We start from the raw sequence: 25,128 nt of genomic DNA on the forward strand, positions 1-25,128 counted from the left end.
TGGCAAGAACAGCCATCCATGGAAACGTGCACCCCGTATTAATAAGTGTGAGTACCCAGGCAGCTGGGTACACTGGGAGGTAGGGTGAGGATATGAGATTGAGGGAGCAAGCATAGTAGGAGACCATCCTGCTCCCATTATTAATCCTATAATTTCTATTCCTGGTTAGATAGGACCCTCTTCCTGACTAGACCCCACTCATGGCACCAGCCCTAGTTTCTATTCTCTGGAAAGTCAGTTCACCTGTGAAGGGCCCCCCGAATGCTTGGGTGTCCTGGTAGTATGTGCTAGAAGAAAGAACAATGGATTTGGATTCTGAAGACCTGGGTTGGAGTCAGGGCCTTGTCACTAACTGGCTATGGGACCCTGCGCAGGTAATTTTTACAAAGTAATCTCAGCCATACAGGATCTGTGATTCTGGACTCCTGAGATCTTGGGAAGCCTAGTTGCAGGGCAGGTTATTGTGTCTTATGCAGTACATAGATAACAGTCCCTATTTGTAATCCCACAGCTCTGAAATTCTCTATGAAACTAGATTGAAAGAGAAAGGCCTTGGTATCAGCTCAGTGGCCCTGGACATTGCTTTGTGGGAGCACTGAATCAGCCAATCCTTTCCCTTGCCTGCCTCTCAGTCAGGCCCACCCAGCCCATAACTCAGCCCAAGCTCATCAGGAGCTCACCCTGGAAATGGAACACCCCTTTGAGCTGGGTTTACCTGGCCTGGGATGGACTCTGGATTCTGGGTTGGGCTGGGTTGCACACTTGGAACTGGTTCTGGGCTGGGATCTGCCCTGTGCACTATGACTGGGGTAGACTCTGGACTCTGGGCAAGTCCTAACCGTATTATAGCTAGTGACCTGAATAGAGGGAGAAGACTCAACAGAGCAGAGGAGGCATGCAGTGTTAGTGAGGGAAAGCCATTGTTCTCATGGCTGATTTTACTTCTCTTTCCACATCCTGCTTCCCAGTGCTGAGAAAAACCCCTATCCCACCTTGCCTCTGATCTCACCTTCCCAAAGCAAGCAAAAGATAATGGACCAATCCTTTCTGCCATGGAAATCTTATCCATTCCTCTACCTCTAGGTAGATATAACCAAATCTCCTCTAGCCTCCATGTCTTTCTAGAATCACAAATTAGAATCTCTATTAGGTATCTCCTACTGGATGTCCCATAAATCATCCAAAACCAAGATGTCACAAACCAAGGACACCATCTTCCTCTCAAACCTTCTACTTTCTCCTGATTCAGCCAAGGGCAGCTCAGTGTTCTTTCTCCTTCATCACCCTGGCCAGAGAGCATGTGGGTGATCTGTTTCTCAAAGTGTCCATGGTCAAATGGTGAGAAGCTATGGATCTCCATGGGTGAAAATTTGTGGCATAAAGAGTAGCCATAAGTCCAAGTGCAGGCTACCCCCCCATTGTTCTTCCCATTGCTAATCTCCTGTACTTCCTCTCCATGGTAGAGCAAAATTTGGCTATGCACCTCTTGGTCTTCATGAACTTCCTTGCTTAATTCCTATAATCCTCTTCCTGTCTCCCGAACTGTGCTAACTATGGGTGTTCCCTTGACAGCCCCTCAAAACTTCTTTTGGCTCCCAAACATATCACATTCCTCTGCCTCCTAATGTTTTTACTTTTGTTTCCAAAGTTATTTCTCCCTCTGGCCTCAGATAGGGAAAACTTTCTTTTGAAAGAAAGGAAGGAAGGAAAGAAGGAAGAACGTGCTATCTATACATGAACCATTCCCGCAAATGGTTGATTTTCAGATTTGTGATATGTATAAATTATAATGCACTCATTTTTTCATGTAGTATTAAATATGGGCTTTCTCCTTCTTCTTCCTTCCCTCTCTCCGCTCCCCCCCTCCCCGTCTCTCTGTCTCTTTCTTTCTCTGTCTCTTTACCTGACTTTGTCTCTCTGCTTCTGACTTTGTCTCTTTCTCTATCTGTATGTCTCTGTCTCTCTGCCTTTGACTTTGTCTTGTGCTTTCTGTCTCTCTCTGTCTCTGTCTCTCTCTCTGTCTCTACCTGCCTCTCTCTTTCTCTGGCCTTCTCACTATCTCTCCCCAGAGAACTCCCTTGAGGATCACTGTCTGGTTCCACTTGCCTAGGATGGTCTATGATTGACTGAAGTAAATATCCAGAGGCTGTTGAGACTAACTCAGTTCTCTCAGAATTTTCTCCAGAAACCCCTGCCTGTTTCCCAAATGTTTGGCATTTTCTGGAGTCCAACTGGCTTCTCTCCTGGTGAAGGAGTTTACAATCTAGGCCAATGTGCCTACCTTGGGCATCTTGCGCAGATTGGGTGAGAGTTTGAGGCATGTAATCTGACCACGATCATCCCCGACAATAATGATAGGGTGGATAGCATTGAATTGCACATGGGTAATTTTATTTTTCTTCTTTGCCACTACTGGCTGGTTGCAGATTGACTCATATTTGTTGATGACCAGGTCGAACACGTGGGCCTGGAAGGAGGAAACATTGAAAGATGTGTTTTTGATAATAAAAAACCAACAAACCAGATCAACCATCAGAATCATGAGGTAATAGTAACTGGTGTGTAAATAAAGGTATGGCTCAGGCAAAGGGATGCTTTGGGTGACAGGACCATGAACAGCAAGGATCTGTTTCATAGAACATTGTCAGGGGGCCTTAGAATTCATTTCGTCCAAGCCCCTCTTTTTTCTAAACTGTGGCCTAGACAAAATGATTTGTTTATGATCACACAGAAAATTAGTGCCCTATCCAGGATTAGAATTGGCCTCCATATAAATTCTCTTTTAAACCCAGAGTAATTCATTTGGACAAAGCCCTAATGGAGGGACTGCCCATCAGAGGCTTCTATTGCCATGTAGTAAACACTAAAAAGATCTAAATCCATTCGATTAGGGCTTCTTAGCTTGACATTCACAGGCATCTAAGAGGTCTCTGGATAGATTTCAGGGAGTCTTTGAACTTAGATGAGAAAAAAAATTAAAAATAAATCAACACAACACCTTTATTTGGTGCAATGGAAGGAGCATTTGCTCTGGAGTTAAGGATCCAGCCTCAATTCTTGCCTCTGATGTTTACTACCTGTGAGATCTTAGGCAAGTCACAGCTTCTTGGGGCCCCACTTTCCTCATCTTTAAAATAAGGGGGGGAGTGAAACAGATGTTCTCCCAAGTACTTTCCAGTTCTGGGTACCTCTGTGAGAAACATCCTTATGGATGTTCAGAAACATCCTTATAATCAGTATGCTCTGGTATCCAAAATCTCACCATGAAAACTTTATTTTCTTTGGATTAAGGAATCACTATGTTTAGACAATTCCCTCTGAATAGGGCTGAGTTGGGTTCAATCCAATGTGAGATATCTTCCTAAACACTTTGCTATCTAGGAGATCACTGGGTATCCCAGGACAAGTGGGAAGTCCCCCAGAGACAGGCTTTGACTTAAGAATGTTTCTGTGGGCCAGTTCCTCTCCCACTCTGGGCCTGGGAATGATTGCCAACCACCAGTTACTTGCTGCTCAACCTCTTGAGAGGCAGGAGGGTGTTGGGCTTTTGGATCTGCCCTTTTCTCTTGTCTGGGCTCTCCTGCAAGATGAGAGCTTTGGAATGGATGATCTCTAAGGTTCCTTTTACCCCTGAATCCTGTGAGGTATGAGATGCCACCTTCGGATGCTGCCCTGCCAAAGGAGGGGGGCTTTGGGCATTGAGCAGCACAGGAGAGGAGCCAAGAAGATCAAGGATGGAGCCGAGTATGGTCATTCAGAGCCCCTCAGCACAGGCCATTTAGTGCCCCTCCAGTCTCCTTCCTTGCACATACACTCACTTCGAGCTCACTACAGCTGCCAAATCTTAGCTTATGGTGTTCTTGGAATATTTCCTTTTTTCTCTCTCCATTCCCTTCCCCCCAACTTGGCTTGGCCAGATCTCCAAACTGCAGGTGTTTTTCCTACTCCAGACCTTAGGGACCATCAGGGCTCCTTTGACAGAACTCTTTGCCCTCCTCTCAGCTGGAATCAAGAGACTCCCAAGTTCGGCTATGGACTTAGATCAATCAAAACTAATGGGGTGAAGGATTGGGAGAGGTTACCCTGGAAGTGTTCAGGTTAAATCGTCTGCTTGGAGAGAGCTCACCATACATTCATGCATTCATTCATACATTAGTCATTAAGTGCTTATTTAATACTTGTAATGTGCTCCAGTGTACACTAAGTGTTGGGGATTCAAAGAAAGGCAAAAAATGGTCCCTGCCCTCAAGGAGCTTACTTTCTAATGAAGAAGATGACCTACAAAAAACTAGGTATCAGTATTCAACATAAATAGGAGGCAATTTCAGAAGCTTAATCAGGGCCAGAACGGACTCGTGCATTGCCAAATCCTTCCCTACCCTACTATCTGAAGCTCCAGACCTTGCCACCTGACCTCAGCCTGACAAAAGTTAACTTAGATGGGGTGTGGTGACAAGTCTCTTACCTTCCCATCAGTGGTGACTGCAGCAAAAACCGTAGAGGAATAGGGGGCCCAAGCCACATCACCCACAGCAGAATTCAAGTCATAGACGAACATGGGTTTCCTGGAACAATGGGACAATAAAGCAGAGGGAGAAATAAGTCAGAAAATAGCAACTGAATGCCTTTTTTGGTGGGGCTTGGGTCCCATCCCTGAGAAGATGATCCTTAAGCTGCTTCTTGGCCCCCCTCCAAGTCTTATTTGGTATTTGATTCTCAGGTTATTTCCCCTCTCCCATCTTCCCCCCTTCCCTCACTTGATAATATGGTCCCAGAATTCCTTTTCCCTCACTTGATGGTATGGTCCCAGATTTTCACTGTCCAGTCTGAGCTGCAGGATATAAAGACTTTGGAGTGGTATGGATTCCAGGTCACTGCGTCCACTGCCATATTGTGGGCCTCAAACATGTCAAGGAATTGGCTGGAGTAGGTTTTGGAGCACTATGGTGTAATCAGAGATCAGCAGTCACTCTTCTCTTCAAGGTAGAGGCAGCTAGGTAGGCTTGGAATCAGGACCCAAGCTTAATTAATCCTATCCTAAACACATACCAGCTGTGTGATCATGAGCAAGCCTTTTAACTTCTCTATGCCTCAATTTTCTCAATTGCAAAACGAGGGTAGTGGATTTGAGGGCCTCTAGATAAACTGATAGTGCTGTGACTGTGAAGGAGTTGGAACCTTATCTGATCTATCTTGTCATTTGCTAGGGCAGAGAGTCAGAATGTGATCTAGGGCATTCTCCTCCCAGGCTAATCTCCCTTTCACAGCTTCCCTGTATCTGTAAAAGCAAATGATGCTTCCTGGACAATAAATAAACAAATGAATGAGTAAAAAAAAAAAAAAAAAAAAAGAAATCTCTCTTGTGGAGGAGACAGAGATTAAGAATATTCCTGAAATTCAGACCAGAAAAAAATAGTTGAAGTCATTTGTTCCCTCTATCACTGTAGGAGAGGCAGAGTAAAGGCTCTTCAAGATCAGGGGCATATTAGGGCCCCTCCCAGCTGACAGGTAGAGGGAGAAACATAGATCCCATGGGAAAAGAGGAACAAAAGAGTGCTTAATTTGTTTCTCTGGAAAGGAGATCTCTAGTTAGTATGCCTAGGTTTGATCTGTCCTTGACCCTGTTAACAGAGTCTATTTAGCATTTCTACCCATCATTTAGATGAAAGCGGAATTGGTGGGCTTAGAGTGTCTGACAATTAGACAAAGCTGAGAAGAACTAACACATCTGATGGAGTCAGGATTCCCCTCCCCCCCCAAAAAAAAATCCTGAAAGGTTAGGATAGATTGGATCTCGTAAAATGAAATTTAATAGAGATCCACATAGAATCCTTTATTTTCCTTTAAAAAAGATTAACAAATCATCTGAACAAGCATGATAGGAGACATAGCTAAATTATAGTTCATGTTGAAAAGTTCTGGAAACTTAAGTAGAAAATAGGAACCATTAGTGTATAGTTCCCAGCATATCATAGATGCTTAATAAATGCTAGTTGACTGAATTGCTTACCATACTAGCCAACCAAATGTGATCTTTTCTTAAAATTGTTTTATTTTGTTTTCTGATCTATATTCTCTCCCTGTCCTTAAGGGTAGGGATTATCTTTTCTTTTTTTTTTTTTTTTTTTTTTAAAGATCTGTGTTTGTAGCCCTAGAACTTAGCACAGTGCCTGGCATATACTATGTCCCTTAATAAATGCTTGTTACCTGTCATTTAGAAGAGGATGACCAGAATGGTGAGAAGATTGGAGAATAAAGATCGATTAAAGAAATCAAAGTGGTTAGAGTGCTAATTCTGGAGTCGGGAGGACCTGAATGTGACCTCAGACATTTACTAGTTGTGTGACCCTGGACGAGTCATTTACTTTCAACTGCCTCCCCCTCAAAACAAGTAAAAAAGAAACTGAGGATGTCTAGTTCATAGAAGAGAAGGTTATTTGGAGAGAGGTATGATAATTGTCTTCCTGTATTTGATAGATTGTTATAAGAAAGAAGGGTTGGGCTTTCTTGTTTTGCTTGCAGAGGATAGAACTAGGAGGAAATGGTAGAAGTTATAGAAGCATATTTCCATTCTATATAAGGAAAAATTTTCAAATAATTTGTATTCTCCAAAGGTTCATCACTACAGTTTTTCTAACAGGGACTGAATTACTACTTGTCATTGATGTTGAAGACAGGCTTCCTTTCAGGCAAAGGTTGGACTAGATAACATCTGAGGTTCCTTTTAGCTCTGGAAAATTTTGTGATCTTGTCACTCCTCAGTGCCAGGGAGATGGGGCCTACTGTCTACCTTAAAATAACATGGAGAAAGAAGCCTACCCCCATCTGAGAAGCACACAAGATTAAGACAGATCAGAATGAAATCTTCAAACCCAGAAGCTTGCAAGGCCTTAGACTCCAATCATGGAGAAAACCAACAAAGTGCTAAGTTTTCCTGAAGCCAGGAACTGGATTAGAAGGATATTCTAACAATGCCAAGGGACGCATCCATAAGGTTAGGATAGGGCTATGAAGTGAGAACACTGACTTTGGAGCCCAGGCACAAATAACTTTTCCTTCCAGAGGCAGAATCTAAAGCCAAAGTACAAACCCTGGGGCCAAAGGAAAACAAGTGTTTGTTTTAGACCCAGATGAGGACTAATAAAAATAATTAATGATGTAATAACTTCTATTATTACATTTGTTATATTATTTATATATAATCTATACATATATATTACATTTATGTAGCATTCTCCATGTGCCAGGCGCTATGCTAATAATAAACACTTTATAATTATTATCTCATATGATCTTTACAACAGCCCTGGGAAGTGGGTGCTGTTGTTGTCCCTATTTCACAGATGAGGAAATTGAGGTAGCCAAAGATGAATTTACTTGCTCAGGGTCACACAGCTAGCTAGTGAGGCCAGATTTGAGCTTCCCAGATTCCCAGCAGGCTGCCATGTAAGATAAATCCATGACCACAAGTCAGCCTTGTGCTTCTAAAATACACATGGTTTGGGGGGCAGCATGGGGAGGGGGAAGGAAGGGAGTTTTCCCCGTGTACTCACCGGACTCGCTGATGATTGTTCACACTCTGTTAGAACCACAACCCAACTTCCCCTGGAGCCCAAGAAAGATGTGGTTGGGTGCTTCCATTTTCCTTTTGCCCCACATCTCCCAGGCAAAGATCACAAGGGTGGTCTCAGTGGCAAAGGGTCACAGTCAGACCAGGAAAGACTGGGAGAAACGAGCTATGAGTGGGGTAGCCCCATGGTCCACATATGAGGAGTTAGCAAAAGGTTCTTATCTTGGGTCTCAGACATTACCTACCCCTTCCTCGTCTTCTCCATCATCCCCCTCCCCAGTTCTTTGACAAGAGAAAATGGTCATTGGAAATAGAAGAAAGAGGGTTGGCAGCTGAGAATTCAAGCCTGTCAAGGTTAGACCCCTTTAATACCCAAATGTGCTTGGAAGATTCACTTTGGGCCTCAGTTTCCTTATCTGTAAAACAAGGGGAATTGAATGAAAGCTACTATTGTTGTTCTATGTAATGCTGTTTTCTGTCCATTCACATTAGAGTGTTAGTGATTAGTAATATTGTGAGTCCAGGAGGTTTTGCATCTCAGGTGCTGAGATTTCATGCACAGTAACAGGTTGGAGTGAGCGGTGGATGGGGCTAGCTTTCTGGTCCCACCAGCACATTAGCTTTCCTGGGCCTTCTCTCAAGCTTCGCTATAAGACTATTTGGTCCTCAGGGGCCAGGTCCTGGCAGCCCTGGCCAAGGCCGTCTTGTTCTGTTCCTCAGTCAGGGCCCTCCCCTCTTCCTGCCACCACACTTGCATACCAAGCAGATCCTTGATCCCTGGCAAAGGGGTGGCCTGGGCTTGCTGCTTCATAAGAATGCAGAGAGCCCTGTGGGTAATTAAGATAATGATTTAGTTGGCTTCAGAAATGCTAATAGCAGAGCACTCTTCTGTTTTCAGAAATTGTTCTGGGCTAAAAATTAGCGAGTTACCATGTTGCTGGGGCGGGGGAAGCAAGGGGGGAGCGGCTAGCGGAGTGGGAAGGGAAGGAGGAGGATGGTTGTTAATCTTTGGTCCAAATAAAATGTTTTCAGAAATATAATGAATTGGTAGAAAGCCGTAGAGGCCCTACGAGGCCCAGCTCTGATCCTTTTTCTTCTATGAAGTTGTTTTTCTGTTGTTTATATATTTATTTTGGGGGGAACTTGGTGAGGCCCTCCCTACCTCCACCTCCCACTCCAAAGTGAGCACCCCTCTCCCTGAACCTTTCCTGCACATAGGATCATGACACGATTGGTCACACACTGCTCAAGGTTTGTGAATCTTGTCCCCCAAACCTGACTAACAACTCCTTAGGGAATGAAGATACTTCTCTAGTTCCCTTCTAACCCCACCCTTCCCCACTCCCCTCAGCATTGGGCTGGGCACCCAATAGTTGTTCATACAGGCTCATTGTTGGACTGAAATCAGCTCCCAGAAGTTGGACCCTGGGTTCCTAATGGAAAAATGTTTAAGTCCTTCCACACTCTCCCTTCCATTTAAACAGGTCCTTTCAGGAAGGTGGGGACCGCCCCTCCCACCCACTCCTTGGGAAACCTGTGACAAACTGGATTTCATTAATGAAGGCATCTGTTTTATGTCAGCTCTTGGATCTGCCCATTTTTCTATCTATCTTGCCTGTCTCCCTAGGGCCTTTGGCTTCCTGAGGGTGGGCCTGGGGCTGTTTAACTTTGGCTAGGGGCTTAGAGAGGAGGGATCATAGGATTTGGAGCTGGAAGAGATCTCCAAGATCAGTGCAACCTCCTCATTTTACAGATGGGGGAAATGGAGACCCAACTAATTTGTCCAAGACCTCTGATCCCAAATACAGATCTGTTGTAGAGTAGGAAGAGGCCAGTGGAAGGGGGACAATAGGGACAGAGAAGGACAAAACGTGTCAGCCCCTCCCTCCTTTACTCCCTTCATCTCCAGAGCCTGAGACCCGAGGCTCTGAGCAGAGGGAACAAGGCCTAGAGGCTTGGCCCTGCACTGATGGTTGGGGTTTCGGATGGCCAGAGTTGTCTTACTTTGTAGATTTTACCCTCCTCAGTGCCCACGAGAAACAAGTAGTCAATCTGTTTGTGGAAATCAAAAGCGGTCCCACAGCCTAGAAGGGAAATGAGAGTGATTAACGCTTTGGGATCCTATCATCTGAGTCAGTTGTCAGTCTGAGCCAAGAGCTAATCAAGAACAGCCCTCTGCCCTCAGCCCCAGTGGCTCTGGCCTTCCATGGGTCCCTACTATGTTCAAAGAAAGCATGGAGAGTAGGCAGGTAGAAGGTGAACAAGGGAAAGCATGGGGAACGAGGGACAAGGCCCTGATGCTCTGCCCACAGTGATGGGCTCACCTAGCTGCCGGCTCTGGGATGGCCTCTCTAGGCAATTTCCCTCTCCACCAGGACCCGCAGGCTCCACGGGCACCCACCTCTTCTGCAGTACTGGGTTCTGCCAGGAGCACTGTGTTTTGCGAACAGGGCTCTGCAAACAATGGCTGTAATCACAAAATTCAGGATGGCTACTTCATGAGGAACACGAGTTCCATTAGTCTGTGTAACCATACATACCATATGCCTGCAGTGCCAAGGAGAGCAGATGTGGTAATTCCCATTCTGGTCCATCCTTTTGTCTTTTCAGTATAAACCCAACCTCTTCAGCTTAGTTTTTAAGACCATTTCCAATTCTTTCCTTTCCTGAATTCTTTCCCCAGTTCAGACAAAATCTCCTTGATCATGCATGTACCCCTGCCTGCCTCAGTAACAGAATATATAGAATCTCAAAACTGGCAGGGATATTAGAGATTATGAAGCCCAAACTTGAAAACTTTTTTTTGAGTCTCAAAAAGGCTCATCTAAGGCCATATAATTGGACGTGCCAGAGGACCTGGTTAGAGGCAGAACCAGGATGAAGTAGAATCCTTATCTCCTCATTCGCAAGTTGGTGTTCCCAGTATTTAAACTAGATTTTTGTCTACTTCCTCTCTTTTTTACTTATTTGGCATATAAATTAATGCCAATTTATTTATTTGGCTCTTTCCTATGATAGAATGTAAGCTTCTTGAGGGGAATGACTTTTATGATCAGAACAACTTACAAGCAAGCAGGAGTTGGAGCCAGGAAGGAAGGAATGTCCCATAATAGAAAAAGAAAAAAAAATTAGACTTCTTCTCTGGCATGAAGAGACAGCCAAGATTTTTCATGTGGATTTTCCAGATCACAGGGGCCTAAGCCCTGCAATGTGGAAAGGGTAACTGTATATCAAAAATGGATCTCATTGTCTTTGCTCCTAAAATTCGTCCTCCAAACTTACCTATTCCTATTGAGAGTACCACCATTCTCCTAGCCTGTCAGTCTTAAAATCCTGCAGTCACTGCTGATTCCTTCCTCTCCTTCACTCAATATCTAATCCAATCCAATTTGGCAAGTTTTGTGGTTCCTTCCTCCACAGTGTCATTCACATCTGTTGCCTTCTCCCCACTCTCCCAGCTGTCATCCTCATCTCCTCTTGTCCGGACTACCATAATAGCCTCTTCTAATTATTCTCTCCGATTCCAGTCACCACACTCTGCAATCTATCCTCCACACACCAGCCAGAATCATTTTCCTGAGACACAAGACTGACCATATCATTCCCTTGCTTAAAGATCTCCAGTGGTTCCTCATCGGTTCTAGGATAAAGCAAAAGCTCTTCAGCCTGCCACTTAAAGCTTGCCACCATCTGGCTCCCAATACCTTTCCAAATCTTAATTTTATGCTACTCCCCTTCATGGACTGGATGTTCCAGTCAAACCTGATGACTGGCTATTCATGAGCATCATCTTTTATAGCCAGGCAGTTGCACCAATCATGTCCTGTGGCTGGAAGGCACCATCTCGGACTCTTAGAATTCCCGTATTCCTTCCAGATTTAGTTCAGGCACCATGCCCTCCATGAAACTTTCCCCAAACCTGCCAGTTGTCAGTTTTTGCTCCCACCTCAATTTACCTTCTACCACATTTATTTAGGGGTGAGTCATATCTCTCCAAGAATAAAAAGGCTCCTTGAGGACAGGGACTGTCTTTGTATCCTCAGCACCGAGCACAGGGGGACTAGGGCCTCAGGATAGGACCTGGAAAGGGACTATATTAGTATTGCTGTTGTTCTCTCTGTGACTCCATTTAGGATCCTGGCAAAGAGGAGGGAGTGGTTTGCTATTTCTTTCTCTAGTTCATTAGATGGATGAGGAAATGGGGGTAAACAGGATTAAGTGGCTTGACCAGGATCACACTGTTAGGAAATATCTGAGGCTGTGTTTGAACCCAGGAAGAGGAATCTGCCTGACTCTAGGCCCAGCAGCACCTTATTGGCCTCTGTGTTATCTGTGAAACTCCCAATGAGTTAACTTATAACATTCTCATCAACAACTTATCTACCTACACCCTGTAATTTTAGAGAAACACCTAGAACCACACATTCAGTATGTGTCAGAGGCAGGACTTAAGCCAGGTGTTCCTGGCTTTGAGACCAGCTCTATATATACTTTGCCATACTGCCGGTGCTGTGTACATAGTAGGCACTTGATAAATGTGGAATTAAATTGGATATCCGTGGCTCTGGTGATATTATCTCCAAAGCCCAGAGGTTGCTGGGATCGAGAGATTATGGAAATCCTAATGAGGGACATATGGGAAGGGGAAGGAAATTAACTATGAACTTTATATAATCAAAGGGCCTCAATTTTGGAAGGGATCTCAAAGGACATTTAATATAATCCAGGCCTGAACAGGAATCAAGTGGGCCTATAGCCTTTTTCTTGAAAAATCCACTAATGATCAAGACATCTCACTTACTCTGGGAGAGCTCTAGTTAGGAAATTTTCCCTTATATTTGCAATTCAAAACTTGTCTCTCTTCAATTTCTACCAACAGCTCCTAATTTTGCTATTTGGAGCCAAACAAAATAAATCTAATTCTTCTTTGACATGAGAGTTTTTCCTAAGTCTTCTTTCTTTTCACTTGAAAGTGCTTTCTTTGACTCTTTTCTCATGTGAACATTATAACCATTCTATGAAGTTTTGGGGTTTGGGGCATTATCTCCATTTTACAATGGTTTGTAGTTAAGTGACTTGTCAATAGTCAAAAAGTTAGTAAATATAAGGATCAGAATTTGAACTCAGATCTTACAGGCTTCAAGTCTCTCATGCTAGCAACAAGGCACAATGCCTTTCCTAATTTTTGTATGGTATTGCCTTGAATGTCCTCACTGTCCTTATTATGTTTCCAATAAAACCACTACTCCATGGGAAAGGATTTACTTTCTGAAATCTGCTTCTGACTATTCTCAATTTTCAGGATATTTCTACATCAGTAGTTATCATATTTCTTGATAGCTCCTTCATAAATGGTGAAAGTTAGAAAGAATAGTTTTCGTTAACCTATCAGCAATGTGTCACTTTTCTAACATAGCATTACCAAAGTCAGTGTTTAAATTTAAATTGCATTTTTGATATCTGAATAATTTCTTTGAGAAAACTTTATAAATCTCTCTGCCTGGGCAATTTCCTCATATATATAGTGAGTGTGGACATCCCTGATCACACACTGTCCTATATTATTCTGTTTCATACCTCTGAATGCTGTCTTTCCAACCTATGAGCTCTTAGTGGATAGGATCTGGATTTTTTTCCTTTCCTTCCCTTCTTCCTTCCTTCCCTCTTTTTCCTTTTTTTCTTTTTCTCCTTCCTTCTTTCTTCCCTCTCTCCCTTTCTCCCTCCCTCCCTTCCTTCCTTCTTTCCTTCCTTCCTTCCTCTTCTTCCTTTTCTCTTCTTTCTTCCTTCTCTCCCTCCTTCCTTCCCTCCCCCTTTTCTTCCTTCCATTTTTTATCCCTCTCTCTTTTCTTCCTTCCTTTCTCTTCTCCCCCCAGTGCCAGACACTCAGAGACTGTGCTCAGTTATTGCATGTATTCTGTTCCCCTAAAATGAATTTTAATCTGAAGCCCTGTTCAAGGCAGACAATTCCCCAAACTGTAGGTACAGGTAAAAGACTAAAAACTAAAAGTAGACTATTCAGGCAAGAAGGTTCATTATCACAGCAACTAACAAGCAAGCAGGATCAGAGCCAGGAAGAAAGGAGTGCCCAACACCTGGAAGCACACGGCACAATGGGGTAGTATCAGGATGTGGGGGTTAAAAACAAACAAATGCGTTATAAATTTTGGCAACAGTTCTAGAAACCAGAGGTCCAAATAGGTTTGAGCTTATGTAGAGAGATTGGTGTCCAATTCTAATTTGCTCATTGTGATAACGATTCCTTTTGAATGTTGTTGACAGTTTCAGTCTAATTCTCTAGTTCCAATGTTCTCTAGTGCTTCTGAATGAGCTTCAGCTATGGACAGCTCTTGGCCACTTACAGGAAAACAGTTGAGTTTGTATGGGGTGGATAAGTGTAGGCTTGATAACTCAATGTTCAGCCTCCAAGATAAGATTAAAAGCTTGGCCCTTGGGAACTCACTAGAGGGACTCCTCCATCCTCTTCAAAAATGATGAACAATAATAACAGAGTGGAGAAATTCTAGATTGAGTATGGCAAGCTTTAGACTTGGTTGGAGTGTTGAACTCCTCAGGAAGGGAAGAAATAATACTCTTAACAACTAGAGTGAATTTTAATCTGAACAGTCTGATTTTACCTCCAAGTCAGTAATCCTGTGAAGCCCTTTAAGACATGGGACTGCACCAACGGAGGTTATTTCAAAATCCAAACACAAGGCTAGACAATCCTGATTCAAGCATTGCTACAAACCTAACCTTTGTTTTTATGGGGGAATTTTCAGTTTTAGTCTCTAAAGAGACACATCCCTAAGTACTTGGGTCTGTATAGCTCCCTTATGAGGGAGATTTCAAATCACATTTCAAGAACCAAGCCATGGTCACTGACATTGCAGATTGATCTAAGACTCCTAGCAAGAACCTGCAGGTGGAAGCTAGAGGACTGGAATTCCAGTATTGTCTCTGGAGTTTTGTGAACTTATAATGATCTCTTTGTGAAAAGAGGAACTCAGAAATTCTCAGAACTTGTGCTGAAAGTGATAAGGCAGGATACTGAGCCATTTGCTTTCAGGAACATTCAATTCCTTGTGCATTGGAGAAGATTAGAGCTCCAAGAGAAATTCATTCTGGGGAGAAACTAGGTCCATAGATTTTAGTTCTGTGCAGCTTAGGGAATGTCCCAATTTATCCTTGACTTGGACTTCCAGGACTTGTTTGAAGTTTTTCTCAGCTTTCACAATTTGTTAAACTCATCTCACAGAGAGGAACCAGATTCCAGAAGCCCAACCTTCATCTTCCAGAGTTACTGCAAATGCCCCTTGACACCATGCAGGAAAGCTTGGGGTGAGCTTTGTGTTTCTCTACCTGCCCCCCATTCCAACAAGTTATTGGGCTTACTCCCACTGATGCTACTACTAGTAGTACCACCTAAGGGATGTAATTCAGAAAGGCATACTAATCAAGGCATATTTTGAATTAAATGCTTAGCATGACCATAGGATTGAGAAAACTGACAATTCAGGTAGGACTAGAATAAAAAGCCTATATTTAGGTCTATATGTATAGACTGGTACATACCTGCTGCAAGAACCATGGATCCCACCTGGGTCTGAAACCTCATAGAAGTTTGGGAGTGATTTGCTCTATTAACTTTGGCCTAGTATATATTCTCCCTATGACAAAGGCATCTATCCAATTTAACCTCCTCTTCTAATTGATGCCATATGAAATCATTACTTTTAGGTACAAACTCCTTTCCCTTAATATTTATTTTTAGTAATGTATCTTCCCAGTGCCTATTTTTCACTTTTCATCTCTCCCATAGTACCCTCTGGAATACCTGTATTCCACTGTCAATACATTCCATTTGTTTCTTTATCTTATATTTCATATTTCCTCCTGAAAACTAGTTTTCCCCAGAATTTATGATGACTCCCCATACCTCTCATTCACCCTTTTTGTCCAGTTGGTCACCCAGCTCTCACCTATGGCTCCAAGAAGCTGTACATGCAGCAGCTATGCTGGGGTAAACCATTTCAGTGGATGGGCTGAATAAAATTGAGGGTAAACAACAGACCTCCTGCTCATTAGTGAGTTGGGTGGATGTCCACCTCGAGCATGTGGAGATTTCCCCTGGCAAAACACGCATATGAGAACAATGTTCTCCCTGCCACAAAAGTGTCTGAAAGCAGCATTGTGGACCACTGTGGAGTTTGGTCAGACATCTAAGATGCCGATTTATTCCACTGCATTTCCGGCCAATGCAGTCATCCTGACTTTTGTCTTGTCGCTGGACTTCAAATGACTCTAGATGAGGGAGTAAGGCTGATAACTGTGCAACTCTGCCTCATTTAAATCCAATTCACATGCAAGTCATTATCCCATAATGCCATTGGTTTTGGAAAATGAATAATAAACTGCCACCTGATATAAATATCTCTTCTCCACTCTGTATCAAATTAGTATAGTGTACTAATAATAGTACTAGTACTATTTAGTATACTGTACTAATAATATACTCTTAGTATATATTATCCAAGGGAAATAGTATCAAATGATTTGCAGTTCTTTTTATCTTTCTATGAGCTCTGAGCTCCCAAACAGAGACTCTCACCTTTTTGGGGAGGGGGATGTTACTCTCTCAGTTGCTTCTGTTATTCCCTCAGTTGTTTCTTCCAATTGTATTCCCCATAGTTAATACTCCACTAGCAACTGCTAGTCATTACCACTACTTATAAAAAGTACACATTTAAAACAAGACAAGTAAACTCCTATTTCACAGTCTCATATAATAAAGGTTGGAAAGGAGGTATAGGATTACAATCTTGGGGCATATAGTCTGTGGGGTTTCAGTGGCACGTGTTCTCCCTGGTTACCTTATGCTCAGTCAGCCCAAACTGTCTCATCCCACAGTCCTGGCCCCCTTTTTGTGGTAGCAGTCTTTGCCTATAATACTCTTTTTCAGATGGGTATGGCTTTTTACAGCTATTTCTCCAACATCATATTCATCTCATTGGAAGCTGAGTTTCTCTGCCTCTTCAACTCAGTGAACTGACTTCTCTGGGTCACCGAGTCGTGACCTATCATTCATCATCCTATCTCACTATTTCCTTTATGATTCATTCAGAGCTAATTTGTACCTCCCTGGCAGATCATGGTGTTATCATGCTTCTATCGGGTCCTGCACTTTCACAGAGCATATCTCCACACTTATATTGTTGTTACTGTGTGCTCTGTTTTTCTGGTGGTGGTTGTTGTTGTTGTTGTTGTTTTGGCTTACATTATTTTATAAATTTCTTTCTAAAATTTTTTTGTATTTCTCAATGTATTTCTCAAAAAAAATCATCTCAATTGCAATATAATATTCTATTACATGAATGTAGTAATTTATTTAACCATTCCCCCTGGACATTTGGGCTGCTTCTCTTTTTTATAATTACAATGAATGCTGCTTTGAAAATTTGGATAACTCTTTTACTTATTCTACTCTCTCATCTACTGGTTTGTATAACACTATTTTCTCTAGTTTTCTTCCTAATTTTTTTGACTCTCCTTTTCAATCTTCTTTGCTGGTTCCTCTTCTTCCTATCCCTCAAGACTCTGGTCTCAGTCATTTTCTCTTCTTCACATCCTCTCTTTATCTACTGTCATGACTTCAATTACTACCTCCACTTCAAATTTCTATTTCCAGTTCCACTCTTAAACCTTTCTACTATCTGTCTCCACTTGAATGTCCCACTGATATCCCAAACTCAATGTGGTCAAAACTGGACTCATTATCTTACTTCCCAAACTTGCATTCTCTCCAAACTTCCCTATTTCTGTTGAAATCCTCCCATTTACATGGGCTTGGAAACTCTTCTCACTTTAATGCCTTCCTTCTTCCTTGATCCTCTGATTCCACCAAATGTGTCTCTAAAAAATCTCTATTCTGTATACATTCCTTTATGTTTACACTAAGTTTAGCTCCCCATCAGCTCTCCGTCTGGCTATTATTATAATAGGCTTGTCTCCCTCATATTTTCCCCATTCTTCATACCAGTGGGATCAAACTCAAATAGAAAAGGGGACCACTAAAATCTTACAGAAGTATCCCTGTCACTCATATTGACTTAGAAAAACCTCACATTAACATTGTGTTCTATTGCATTTTATTTCTTAATTTGGTTAAATATTCCCCCCTTACATTTTAATCTAGTTCAGTCCCTACTTGTTGCTGGTCATAATGTGGCCATTTGATTACATTTGATACTCTACTGTATCCCACTTCCAAAATCATTTTCCTAATGCATATTATACTGTATTTATATTAATGTATAGTCTATAATGTGTATACTATGTATATACTATGTATATACTATAATGTATAGTAATGTATAATATATATTTATATATAATGTAGAGTATAAATTAATGTATTTATATTAATGTATGCTAACACACACACACACACACACACACACACACACCCAAAAACCCTTCAGGAGCTCCCTACTGGTCACTTAATAAAGTACAGACTCATAAGCCTGACATTTAAAACCTCTGTCATCTGGTTCCAGCTCCCTTCCATAGCCACATCTTCAGGACTCTGTGTATTTTATGCCCTGGCCAAACTGGATTATTCACTGTTCTGTGATTTTATCCTGCCCTCTCCTGCATAGAGTGGTTTCTTCTAAACTCCTACTGACAACTTTTTCTTCCCTCAGGGTCCAAATTTAGCACTACCTCCTGCACTCATAGAATTTCTTAATCCTCCTAGATGGAGATTATTCCTCCCTCCTTGAATTACTCAGGTCATCCAAGTCTGACTTACTTTGCCAGTTTAATCATTTTCTAACTTGTATTATAGTTATTCATGTCTAGGGCTCATCCCTCCCCAACTAGATTGTAAATTTCTTGAGATGATGGTTCAAAAAGTAACGTATGAGGAAGTTGGAAAGGTAGTTTGGGACTGAGTTGTAAAGGACTCTGAACGTGTGACTGGGTTTCTGCTACCTACAAATGAACCTCTGTAACCCATATTCTCTTCTATGAAGATCTATACCTGTTATCTATCATTGGCTTGTTACCAACTGCCCATCTGTCCACACCTCTGCTTCTGGCCTGCTTCTGGACCTTTCCTAATTATCTGCCCTATTTCTGATTAAGGGGCACTTCTAAAGAGTCTCCAGGTCCTGGGGGTCTGATTTATACCACCATTAGACCAAGCCATGGTTCATTTAATCATTTAACGAACATTAAGTGCTTTACCATGTTTATAGCCCTGAGGATACAAAAAACAATAATGAAACAGGAACCTGTCCTCAAGGAGTTTTCACTCTGGGAGACTCTTCCCCACAATGAGCAGTCCCAGCAGCCATGTACTCCTCCCAGGCCAATAGTAAGGATTGTCCCCCAGGCTCCATGTTTCTGTGGAGGGACAAACTTCACAAATCAGTCACAGGCCCAGGAGCTAGGTTCATCTTGGCCTGACCTTGGAACCAGACCATCTTTTACTGGCTTCATTCAGTTTGGCTGTCTTCCTCCATGACATTATTGCCTGACATGAGCAGAGGTTGTCCTGATTTTTCTAAGAAGTGTGTTTGTAATGAGTTTCTGCATAAAAAATCCATTTTTACCCATTTTTCCCAGTTAAAGGAAACTTTGGTTTAAAAGTTTCTTGCTTCCCCTGGCACTAAGCAGAGTACCTAGCACATAGTAGGTGCTTAATAAATCTTAGTTGAATGACTCACCTTGGCCAAGATCCTTGACCTCTCTAGGTCTTATTGTTTCCCAATCCTAGAGTTATTCATTCCCTCTGGCCCCAACCCCTGATACCCAATACCCCCTGGGGGGAGACAAACTACTAACATCTGCCTATGTTCCAGGTGCCCAGGGATATAGGATAGTTGGGAATGCAGGAAGAAGGAGTTGCTACAAGGACATAATGAAGGTTCAGGATCTCAGCCACAGAGGGAAGAGAGGCTCATTAGAGACTGCCCTGCTGCCTCATGGCCTTAGGCCTTATGGACAGAGGCCCTGCAGCTATAAACTGAGGGTGAGAGGAGTAAATAGTGCAGTTTGAGGCAAAGTCAATATGTCTGTGGCTGGTAAGGGCTCTTACCCACTGTGTACACATTCAGTTCCTCTGGACCTACAGTCGTTGTGCCCTCCACTTTTAGCTTGATGATGTCTGTGTGCATCAGCTCATTCTGTGGGCAGAAAAGATGGAGGTGTCATTACCTATTCTGGGCTCCAGTGGGTAGTGTTCCTATTATTATGATGGCTCAGGGAAGATGGACCTGGGGATCCTTGCTTCTAAAGAAGTAGGGAAGAGCTTGCTATTCTCAAGAACTTCAGTCTGAGAGCAATGATTCTCAAACTTGTTATTCTCAAGACTCCTTTATGCTTTAAAAATTATTAGGCATTTGTGTCTACCAATATTTACTGTATCAGAAAAATTTAAATGTCTTATATTATTATAAAAATAAGCTTTGACTTTGAAGACTCTCTGGAAAAGGTGCTTGGGAACCTTCAAATCCTGAGGATCTTGGAACGTAGTTTGAGAACCACTGGCTTTAAGAGAGGTGCCTCATGAACAATTTCAGTTTTTATGTAGGATAAATCTTGAATGGTGGAAGCCTGGCCTCTAGAATATATATGGTACACTAGGTAGTCAGAGCAAAGAAGAGCTTCCTTATCTCCCTCCTCCATTCTTTTCTTTCTAAGTCTCCCCCTTTCTTTTCTTTTCTTTTTCACTTTTTTTTTTCAAGATTATACACATACATTCATTTTTGACTGATTTCCATATGAATCATGTTGGGAGAGAAAAATTAAACAAAAGGAAAAAACCATGAGAAGGAAAAAAGAGTGAATACAATATGCTTCTCTTTGCATTCAATCTCTCTCTGGAAATGGATGGCATTTTCCACCCAAAGTTTATTAGGATTGCTTTGGATCACTGAAATGCCAAGAAGAGCTAAATCTATCACAGTTGCTCATCACATAATCTTGTTATTGCTACATACAATGTTTTCCTGGTTCTTCTCACTTCACTTAGCATCACTTTCTGTAAGTCTTTCCAGGCTTTTGTGAAGTCAGCCTGCTAATAATTTCTTATAAAACAATAGTATTCCATTACGTTAATATACCATTAACTTATTCAGCTGATGAGCATTCACTCAATTTCCAGTACTTGCCACTACAAAAAGTGCTACTATAAACATTTTTGCACATGTAGGTCCTTTTTTATTATCTATTTGGGATACAGACCTAGTAGAGACACAACTTGATTCAAAGAGTATGCATAGTTTGGGCATAGTTCCAAATTGCTGTACAGAATACTTGAATCAGTTCACAATACTACCAATAATGCATTGTGTTACAGTTTTCTCACATCCCCTTCAATATTTATCATCTTTTTCTGTCATCTTAGTCAATTTAATAGGTGTGAGAGGTACTTCAGAGTTGTTTTAATTTGTATCTCTAATCATTTAGAGCATTTTTTTTTATATAACTTTGGATGGCTTTAATTTGAAGCCTGGAAATTGTTTGTTCATCTCCTTTGGCCATCTATCAATTGGAGAATGGCTTGTATTCTCACAGATTTGATTCAGTTCTATATATATTTGAGAAATGAGGCCTTTTTCAGAAACATTGGCTGTAAAAATTATTTCTCAGCTTTTTGCTTCCTTTCTAATCTTGATTGCATTGGTTTTGACAAGGGGAGCCTAAAACTGAAGGGGGACCCCAAAACTCTCTGAAAACTCATTCAAGGAGAAAGTCTCCTTGAACCCTGCCTCTGTGAGACCCACCCCAAGGAACCAAGATAAAGTGATTTATCTTGATGGGACTAGCTGAAGTAATCTCATTTAGCTGGACATCTGGATTTCTATTGACCCCTATTTTTGGCTCAAAACTATTCCCAGTAAATGGTCTCATCTAGGCCCGGGGGCAGTGACAGCACTGAGAGAATCTCATTCTATTGAAACTTTTTTCTCAGATTTCCTTATAAAAATGCCAACTTTGGGTTCAGTCCTTGCAGAGGACTTAACATGCCATGCCATGCATAGCAGCAACCTCTGCCCACTGAGATGATATTCTCTTTCAGCATTACCCTCTCTTTATCTCACTCACCTATTTCCCTAACTAGACTTTATATCTCTCTGTCAGGATCTCTCTACTAGAAACTTTACTTCTCTGCTAGGATTTTGCCACTAAGGAATTCAGTCTTTCTATTCATGCATACCAAAAGCTGACTTCCAATACCAATAATAAACTTGTTTTTGCCAGTTTAGCTTTTCAGGTTCGTAAATTCATTTACAAAGGACCTCTGCGCCGCCAGAAGGGGGTTTCCAAAACTCCCTACCACTGCACTGGATCCAAAGGGAATTTAGGGGAGCCTAAACTTCTTCATTTGGTTCCCTGAACCCTGAACCTGATACTAACCTCATCATTTAACTCCCTGACCACCAGAAACTCTAATCTCATCATTTTGGTTCCCTGAATCTAATCTCCTCAGTTTTGTTTGTTCAAACTTTTTTAATGTAATCAAAACTATCCATTTTGCCTTTCATAACTATTTCTTGTTTGGTCATAAATTCTTCCCTTCTCCAAAGATCTGACAGGTAAACTGTCCCTTGTTCTCCTAATTTGTTTATGGTATCATTCCTTACGCCTAAATCATATATTCATTTTGACCCTATTGCATATGATATGAGAAATTTGGCCTATGCCTACTTTCTGACATACTCGTTTCCAGTTTTCCCTCCAACTTTTTGTCAAATAGGGAGTTCTTATCCCAGAAGCTAGGGTCTTTGAGTTTATCAAACAGTGGATTCCTATTGTCATTGACTATTGTGTTTTGTATACTAACTTATTTCACCAATTGACTGCTAAGGCCTTTGATGACTGCCTCTTTATAATGCAGTTTTATGTCTGGTCCTGCTAGGTCCCCTTTCTTTGTAGATTTTTTCCATCAATTCCCCTGATATTCTTATGAATCTCCCCTTTCTATAACCCCAGGGCTATTCTTGGCCTTCTGCTACACTAATAGGCCACCAGCAGTGAGCCAAGGACTCTATTTAACTGAGATGTGAAACTACTTCTCTAAGCCCCACTGGTCAGCAAGTTTAACTGGGAAATTTTACTAGGAAATTAATGTTAATTTGAGAATCAAAGAAGACAGGCGCATAGGTAAGATAATGTTCTGGTCTGGATGATCTATGGACACTCAGCTTTTGCCCTTACCTGATGTTGCCTGCATCACCTCTCTGGCAGCATCCTCTGCCCCTTTCCAAGAAATTGGTTTCCTGGTTCTGTTTGTGGGGGTGCTCCCCTCTGCCTCCAGACCAGGCAGTACTTCTCTCTTCAGTATCCTCCCACTTGAAGGAAAAGAGTTCCCCTGGGGAACATCCCCAGGATGCTTCTCTCACAGGCCCTTTAACCTCTCCTGGAGTTCTCTATGATGCTGACCCTAACCTATTTTTTCCTGTCCTTTTCCACCAGTCTGGTACATGCACCAGCTGGTTGCAAAGACCTGTTTTACCCTTTGATGGAGTTTTGCTTATTTATCTATTATTCAGAGATGACTAACACACCCTCCGCTCAGTGCCTGGGTAAAAACCATACAAGCTGACTTCTAGTTCTCACTTTCATAATGTCATTTAAGACACAGCTATGTCTTATTACCTTGGAGGCAGGCACTATAGGCCTCCCTTTTCTAGGGACAGAAACTGAGAACTGGAACAGTTACATAATTTGCCCAAAGTCATGTAACTGATATCAGAGGTGAGATTCTAACCTGGATCTTCCTTCCTGTTTCAGAGAATTGGCCATCTTGAATCCAATGTCCTTGTCTTATCATACTCTTTAACAGTATTTTAAATGCATTAAGAGTGACTGACTTTAACTAATTCCCAGCAAGGAAAAAGTTTGTCACCTGCTAAAAATAAGAACTTGGGCAAGTAAGCCTTTTAGATCTTAGTTCATTTATAAAATGAGAAGATTGGTTTGGATCTGAGATTCTTAATCTAAGAAAAGATTTTGGGAGGGGGGTTCTGAAAACATGAATGGTGTAAAAATTCCAATTTAATTTTTAAACTAAATTTTAAATGAAATCTAAGATTTTCTTCATAGTCTTAATTAGACTTCCAAAGAGTAAAAGAATACAAAAACAGGTTAACAAACCTTAATCTAGATAATTTCAAAGGCCTCTTTCAACTCTAAACTTAGATTGAGCAGAAATCTATCTCCTCCTACTTAGCTTTGACACAATAGTGTTCTTAATTATTCTGTGTGGGTCTTATCTCCCCAACCAGACAGTGACACACTTTTCTCCCACCCTGCCCCCCAATCTCCCTACTTCTGGGAGTCTACTTTGTCATAGACCATGGATGGTATACAGGACCTGGGTGACAGGGTAGTAGTGGAGCCTAGAGGGGTGCTCCTTGCTGGGGACAGGGCTGAAGTGATGAGGTAGGATCGGGCTTAGGGTTTGAAACCAGGGCTGAGGGCCAGTCCTGAGAAACTCTGGCTGGAGTAAGGGTACAATTGGTGAATCCCATCTCAAGTTCATGTCCCAAGACTGGGTATTTCTAATCAAACCCCACACATCCTTCAGGGTCTTGCTTATTCTCCCTTTCTAGGAAGCCTTTTCTGCTATCTCCAGGCCTTCTTTGCTTCCTGAACACATACTGTCTGTGTGTTCTGAGAATACATCCCATCGATGGGAACTCGATTCCATCACAGAATCACAGCATCTCAGATGGAAGGGACCTCAGAGGCCACGCAGTTAGACCTGTGTCTTTGCATTTTTTAGCACATACTGGAAAAAGTGGTCCTCCAGGCTCCAGTGATAGGGAACTCACTGCCTAATGAGTCAGCTTATGGTATTTTTGGAGAGCTCTAATGTTTAGGAAGTTCCTCCTAATGTTGATCTGTCTTCTCCTTAGCTCTGACCCTCTCTCAAGTTACTCCACATGAGTCTTATCTCCCCAGCCAGATTGGGCCGCCCCTCCCCTTCCCTCACCCCAGCTGCATTAGTCCCTTCTCCTTGTCTTTCTGCCTAGCATCACCCCAGCGCAGGGGCTCAAGAGAATGCTGGTTGCCCTAAACCGAGTTGACTCTCAGAGACACCCAGACTGTTCAGCGAAGGATTAGCCCTCTGATACTGTCTTTGCTGCACAGGAAGGCACCTGGATTTCCCTTGTTGTAATTCTTTAAAACTCAGTTCAAATGCTCCCTCCTCTGTGAACACTCTCTCTCTCTGTCTCTGTCTCTTTCTTTCTCTGTGTTTTTCACTCCCACGGTTTAAAACAATCTTTCCTTCATCAGTCCTTGAATAGCAGTTTGTTCTGGTAAAATGTACTTATTCTGTTCTATTTTGTACAGGGTTTTTTGTGTATAAATCCTATCTTTTCACTAGGTTATGAAGGTGATGGTAGGGGCTAGTCTTATTAAATATTTGGATCTTTTCTGCACATAGGAGGGATCTAAATGGTAGTTGTTGAATTTCATTGCATTGAATTATTTCTGGAAGAGAAAGCTCACTCATTAGCAACTATTGGAGTGGTTGACATTAGCCC

The 25,128-nt window shown here is 42.0% G+C and overlaps 1 protein-coding gene across 1 annotated transcript in view; it reads right to left on the reverse strand.

Moving 5' to 3' along the window:
- Positions 1-25,128, reverse strand: part of DNAI1 (dynein axonemal intermediate chain 1) — a 279,043-nt gene that overhangs the window by 17,652 nt on the left and 236,263 nt on the right. The window contains exons 15-19 of the mRNA XM_051965884.1: positions 19,668-19,755; positions 9,575-9,654; positions 4,793-4,941; positions 4,466-4,565; positions 2,282-2,467 (exon numbers count right to left, since the gene is read on the reverse strand). Coding sequence (XP_051821844.1) covers positions 2,282-2,467; positions 4,466-4,565; positions 4,793-4,941; positions 9,575-9,654; positions 19,668-19,755 — 603 coding nt within the window. The remainder of the gene's footprint in view (positions 1-2,281; positions 2,468-4,465; positions 4,566-4,792; positions 4,942-9,574; positions 9,655-19,667; positions 19,756-25,128) is intronic.

This window comes from Antechinus flavipes, chromosome 1, assembly GCF_016432865.1.
Source record: "Antechinus flavipes isolate AdamAnt ecotype Samford, QLD, Australia chromosome 1, AdamAnt_v2, whole genome shotgun sequence".
NCBI classification, from domain to species: Eukaryota; Metazoa; Chordata; class Mammalia; order Dasyuromorphia; family Dasyuridae; genus Antechinus; species Antechinus flavipes.